This window comes from Frankliniella occidentalis, unplaced genomic scaffold, assembly GCF_000697945.3.
Source record: "Frankliniella occidentalis isolate FOCC.00 unplaced genomic scaffold, Focc_3.1 Scaffold215, whole genome shotgun sequence".
Taxonomy (NCBI): Eukaryota; Metazoa; Arthropoda; class Insecta; order Thysanoptera; family Thripidae; genus Frankliniella; species Frankliniella occidentalis.
This window is the reverse complement of record NW_026267341.1, coordinates 91,033-97,689: the sequence shown is the minus strand read 5'-3', so window position 1 is coordinate 97,689 and position 6,657 is coordinate 91,033. Positions and strand designations below refer to the sequence as shown.

The 6,657-nt window shown below is 44.6% G+C and overlaps 1 protein-coding gene across 1 annotated transcript; it reads left to right on the top strand.

The window, feature by feature from the left end:
• Positions 1-3,420: 3,420 nt before the first annotated feature.
• On the top strand, positions 3,421-5,700 carry LOC113215076 (uncharacterized). The gene is made up of 4 exons (XM_026434629.2): positions 3,421-3,826; positions 3,921-4,012; positions 4,130-4,313; positions 4,436-5,700. The coding sequence occupies exons 1-4, from the start codon at positions 3,700-3,702 to the stop codon at positions 4,783-4,785; spliced, it is 753 nt and encodes a 250-aa protein (XP_026290414.2). The 5' UTR covers positions 3,421-3,699; the 3' UTR covers positions 4,786-5,700.
• Positions 5,701-6,657: the final 957 nt, after the last annotated feature.

Genomic DNA, 6,657 nt, shown 5'->3' with positions numbered 1-6,657 from the left:
GGTCGAACACCTTGCTTGTCACGCTGACAGCAAACACGTTAGTTGTCCTAGCAAAAGTTGTGCTGGAATAGATAACATATTTTTTTCCGTGGATCTGCCCAGATCTGAACATTTTTGCTTGGGCACCACCGGATCCTCTGGGGTCATCTGATTCTCTGTCTGACTCAGAGGGAGAGGAGGCAAGTTTTATGACTGACAATAGCAATTGGAATAACTCACTGATCCTGTATGTTAATTTGAGTCTTCTGCTTTAGGGAAATAATCGTCAACTTTCCTCGGATATTGATCAGGAAGAATCTGAACATGAAGAGCTTCGAACCGACGTCGTAAGTTTTCCAAAATGTAGAACTATATTACTTATCCAGATACAGCTCAAAGTCACTTAACAATTACCGACTGAGGATTGACTGCCGTTTGTCTGTGGATTGGCAATGCGTTACCAGACTTTGGCGCCTCAGACAATCTTCAGACAATCCTCTGCAAGAGATGAAAATGAAAACAATCGTCTCGGCCGGCCAGCTGTCGCCGGCCCGGTACCGAACCCCGGTCCTCGCAGTGGGAGTCGGAGTGCTTGCTCCCTTGGCCAGAGAGAGGTCGCTGAGAGACGAGCTCGGCGAAGGCAGGTCATCGTCAGTCAATCCTCAGTCTAACTAGGCTGAGGATCGACTGCCGATGGACTGCGGTCTGGCTGTGGTTTGTCTGACGTTTGTCAGCCATTTGTCGATGAGGATGATCAGCCGTTTGGCTACGGTTTGGCTGCCGATAGACTGACGATTGACTGACGATGACCTGCCGTTTAACTGCGCTTTACCTACGAATTAACCGTCACCCTCGACAAGATTCAGACAACATTCAGGCTATTATTTTGCCTCGGGAAGGGAGACCGCAGAACCGCAGAACAGCACATCGGGCGTATGAGTGCCTTTACGCCGTAAAACCCTGTTTTATGCGTTTTTCTGATAATTTAAATATTCAAAATGACATTTTACACATTGGACATATGTTGGAAATCACCAAGAGCGGAACAGGGCAGGGTTTGTCACCATCACGGCCTTGTCGACAGCTTACCTCACCTTCGTGTGGCGCTGAGACCGCTTGGCGGCAAAAAGTGTATGGTAGACTTTGTAAGATTGTGTGGCGAAGTAAGAAGTGTCGTGGTTACATCTGTCAAAGAGAAGACTAAAAATGACTAAGAAAGAGGCGGACGAGATGAATTATTCTTTATACGATAACAACGGCGACCGATATGATATCGTCATAAAGAAGAAAGACTTTGCGAAGTATGAGTATGGTAAGTCGCTCGGTGATCGACGAGCAGTTGGAGGTTAGGTGTTAATTCTGTCCTGTTTCACATTGCATTTTTTCATCTGTAATATAGGGCGTGCAACATGCTATAATACGTTAAGAGATCTGAAAAGAGCGGGCCGGAAGCCCACTGTAAGTCATGGAGGCCGGAGTACTGTGGTTGAAAAGGGACCTGATGATCTGAGAAGCCCAGAGCACAAAAAGGCAAAACGACAGACAGCAAAGAAGCTTGCAGCTACTGCAAGTGTTTTTACGCCTCTTGCTGATTCCACGTTCGTGGAATCTGCACCTGATGATGTTAATGGTAAGACAATTCTTTTTCGAACAGAACTGGGTTGTTCGCTCTTGCTGACATTGTGGCTCATTATTGATAATTGTTTAAATGTTTGCTTAGCTCCTCTCCGGCTGTTCGAAGCCTGAACGCCAGCTTTGATGCCTCGCTCATCATCAAGGACGACATCCCTCCTATTGAAACAGTCCCTCAAGACCCTCATAACGATGTAGAGGTTGAGGTCCCAGGTATGCTGCTCATACTGCTCATACGAATTCACAACAAAAACAACGGAACGGTGAGGTGGAGGGGTGGAGGGGGAGGGGAGTGAGGGAGGTTGAGTCGAGTCGAGAGTTCAAGAAGGCAGCGAGCGACGGTTGACCGGTTCCGACCGGCCTCGTGGGAGCTTTTATGAGCGTCCCTTGCTAACCCAACGTACATTTTGGCGCGCTTGTTTGTGGTTGCTTGAGAAGGGTCGTGGTTTGGTTGTTGCAGGCATTATTTTAACTCACTACAATGTACGTGTACGGACATGATTTGGTCGATAAGAAAAGGGCAACCTTCATGGACACGGATATTTTTGAAATTATCAGTGACGGTCATAGGCTGCGTTTTAACTCAGATGACTGGAGCCAAGAGAAGAAGTACGGTGTGAAAGTCGGAAAAAAAAACTGCACCGGTTTGTGCCTCTCGCCGTAAACGGTAAGAAATCTTATTGAACTTGTGTGCTAAGAAATTTTAAACTTGCCCTTTGCGCATTGAATTTGGCTATGCAGGTTATGGTAGTGTTACTTTAATTTTCTTGGTAGGAACTGATGCCTAGAGTACAGTTGAGCGCAACTTGTTCTCTCTGAAGAGGTGCATCAACAGACTTGCGACTCCGTTTCCAACTTTTTCTCTTTTATGCCTCAATGAAAATGAACCTGTCCTTTGATATTTGTATTCTTTGCTGTTTTCTTCGCATTTGTCAGATCATTTGGATTTCTTCTTGAGTTGAATACTGCAGCAGTGTTTTTATATTCCAGATACCATGGTGGGGATAGCAGATGCTATAAAGTCGCAACGCTTCATTGTGAAACCTTGAAAATCTCTCACACCTCTCTCCCAGGATGTACAAAACTTTGAAGTGGTTGAAGAGAGGAGAAACGTTGCTGATGTTAGAGTGAGTATTTCAATGCATCCTTTCTTAAAGTAAATACTATGTCATCAACAACTGCATAATTGCATTTCAAAAAATATTCAACAGCTGAAAACCAAGAACAGGAAGGGGAAGGAGGACCAAGAGGTCGATACACAACTCATTAAACATGCCAAGAAATCTGGCCAAGCTGGCAGTGACGGCATCCCTGCAAACTCTGTTGAGAAGGTAAGCGTTCTGTCCAATGAGACTTGTTTGGCGTATTCGTAAGCAGGTTTTAACTTATTTCTTTTTTTATATAGAAGACTCCGAAGCAAAAGAACAAAGCAAAACTAAATAAGAAAGCCATTAAGGAGGCTGAAAAGAATGAGGATATGAAGTTGGCTAAAAAAAAATTCAGGTAAAGTATATAAGATAATTTTACTGACAGTATTTAAGTCTTAAAGATATGTGACTTGAAATGTCCAATTTCTTTTCAGAAACTGGGTATGGTGAAAACTCCTGTTATACTTCCTCTCCAGTTAAGCAGAGTGATAATTTTGGAACTCTTGTTTGTGATGTATCTCACATGAGTGATTGGGAGATCGGTATAGTAGAAGAGGTATGGAAAGTGTTCTTTTGAGACTAAATTGTAATTATTTTTGAAACAAACAGGATTTTAATTATTTCTATCTTTCTTTAGGTTGGCTCAACAGATACTGAGAAACATGACAATACAGCTCCACCTCCTGGAATAAAAGGGTCAAAGAAGGCTGATGGCACAAAAGATTCTGAGAGTAACAATAGATCAGAACTTCCACAGAACAACAGGGAAGAAAAAGATTTTGAGAGTAAGAGTAGATCAGAACTTCCAAAGAAGAACAGGGGAGAAACTGTACAGAATAATGCAGGCTCTCAGGGTGTAAGCTATTGCACTAGTTTTGCATTCCTATTTACATATAATCCTGTTCATAGTTACCAATAATTGTTTTGTTTTTTCATACTTATGTGTGAGTCATGTGGAAAGACATGCTGCAGCACCTATGCGTACAACAAGATGAAGCAGTATACAAAGAAATCTAATGAGCAGATACTGAGTAAACTGGAACTAATTGCAAGCAGGCAGACCAGTAGTAAGTAAAAGTGGTGTGCATTGTACAGTTCTTCAACTTTTACAAATGTGAACTTGGTAAGGAATTAATGTTGTGTTTTTTGTCTTTCTTTCAGTGAAGCCATCTGAAGGCAAACATTGCAAACTTCAAGACCTGCGAGATGTTTGCCCTGATGAGTCAGACGATTATGACATCCGCAATGGAATGGTATGGTTTGTGGTACCTTTGTAACCACTTCCTGCATGTAATGTTCTAATGTCACTTCATTTAATCTATGTAAAATAATTTCCTTAAAATGATATTGTTTCTTGGTTTAATGAATAGGTTCACATTGGTGAAAAAAAGTTCATCAGCATCAAAGCCATTGCTACTGTGGATATTGCAAAACACGGTGTTAGGTCCACACTGCAGGAACTAGTGCCCCTCTTTTGGCCTGACAATTATAAGGATTATTCACTAGATGGGAAAGGGAAGCAAATAACTGACAATCACATTAAGAGCATGATAGGTGAGTGAGATTGTATGTACAATCAGTAGTAAAAATACTTGGTTCACCATGTAAAGGAGAAGAATGAGTGGAATGAAATTTAGTTTTCTTTTATTAAATTAACATGATCTTCATGTCCACAGGAATTCTAGACTCCATGACATGGAAAATGAATCACAGGACAAGTTTGGAGATAGGGAATGTGCGCAGGGAGCTCAGCAAGGCCCTGTCGCATCTGAAACGCCCAAGCAGCTCAAACAAACAAAAACCAATTGCAAGCAAAGAAAAGAAGAAGAAAACACAAGAGGTACAGAAAGGCAAGCATAGTGGCGCTGCAAGAGGCAATGATAAGCAAAAATCAACTGCTGCTGAACCCAAGAAATCAAAGAATGGCTTAGATAGTAAAATGTCTGGAAGTTCTAGCAGCGAAGAAAGTGAGGGAGAGGGAGATGATGATGACGAGGATGAGACCAGTGATGACGAGAGAGATTAGAAGAGAAAGAAGAAGACCAATGATGATGACGAGGATGAGACCAGTGATGACGAGAGAGACAAGAAGAGAAAGAAGAAGACCAATGATGATGACGAGGATGAGACCAGTGATGATGAGAGAGATAAGAAGAGAAAGAAGAAGACCAGGGAAGGCTCTAGTGACAGTGAGAGCAGTGATGAAGAGGGAGATGACAAGAAAAAGAAAAAGAATTAGAAAATTGAACATGTATGTCTGCTGTCCTTCATACTTTCAGTTTTAATGAGCGCATATTGGCTTTTAACATAACATTAATAATCATGTTCTTTTTATTGTTTTTATGTTGAATTTGAATTGTAAGAACTTTTGTCAAATCACAAATGTACCAATCAGTAGTGAGTAGTGTGTTAATCATGTTCTTCTTACAGGGGTCGCAAACTCGAGCTATCCGCCGAGCCTCGCCTGCATAGGCCACACGCATTACGAGCTCTTCGGCAAGAAGAGTGAGAGAGATAGATGTAGTGGTGCCTCAGCGACTGACCCGTGCCCGGCCGCACTGCTGTTACCGCCGGCTAGCTTTGCTCGGCGCTCGGTCGTCGGCCAGTGTGTCTATCTTTGTCACTCCCAATGCTACCTCAATGAGTGCGACAAAGACAGACACACACACTGGGCCAGCGAGCGAGCGGCGTGTGTCCAGCGACAGACGACGACGGCTGAGTCCAGCTCAGCTCCGAGCCACCCGAGCGCGGCTCTCGGCGACCTCGGGTTCACCCGGACGCAAGAGGTGCGCGGCTCGCCGAGATCCGGGCTAGGCGAGCCGCGCTTGGCTCGGGAGCCGCGAGTTTGCGACCCCTGTCTTATTATATTTTTATGTTTATTGATATTTTAATTGTTACCATTCAATGGTATATGTACCTGATTTCTTTAAAGTGTTACTTTTTGTTTTGTTTCTGATCATTATCACATTAAAATTCAATTGATTTGTGTATATGTTGTAGGTATTTTTGATGATCTAGGCATGGTATTTTTTCTGAAGTTTTCCAATGCAACAGGTCTATTTATTTAGAGACATCTAGAACTTAATCAAAATTGTCTGTTTTTTAAGTCTAGTTTTTCATGTGTGAAACCAATCCAGTTTTTTAAGGCAGAGCGCCACAGGGGTGTCTGCAGCACGTTACTAATGTAAGGGGGAGGGTGACCGTGTTTTACCGGGTGACCCGGCTCTTACATGCCAGTAAGGTGGGTTGCATAAGGACCGGCTGGCAGGTGCTGTCGGGGTATTTCGCGCATCCCCGCCGAACCGCTAGCCAGCGATAGCGCCTGCGAGCCACCGCGTGTGCAACCCGCCATACTGGCATGTAAGAGCCGGGACACCCGATACAGACGCACTCAAGAACTTGCAACGGGAGTCGAGGTTCACACATGATAGTACGTTGGGTTGCCTATCTGCAGGCACGGAGCAGGTAGCAGTAGAGTGGTGGGGGAACTGCCCACTCCCTCGCCAGTGCCCCGCACCTGCAGATAGGCAACCCAACGCGCTGTCACGACGTCTCAGCCTGGACTCCTGGTCACTGTGCGGACACCAGTCGGGGTCACGCATCTAGGCGCGGCCTGGACAAAGGTGGGACACATTTGAACGCCCCCTGAATTCCTCCAGAGGTGCGGGTTGGATTTCCGGGACACCCTGGGAAGTGGTTCGTGGACACGTTTGGACCAGTGTTGGACACGGCGGGACACAGGTTGGACATTTCCAGGACACGTTTGGATGAGTGTTGGACACGGCGGGACACGATGGACATTTCCAGGACACCCTGGGAAGTGGTTCGTGGACACGTTTGGACGAGTGTTGGACACGGCGGGACACAAGTTGGACATTTCCAGGACACGTTTGGACGA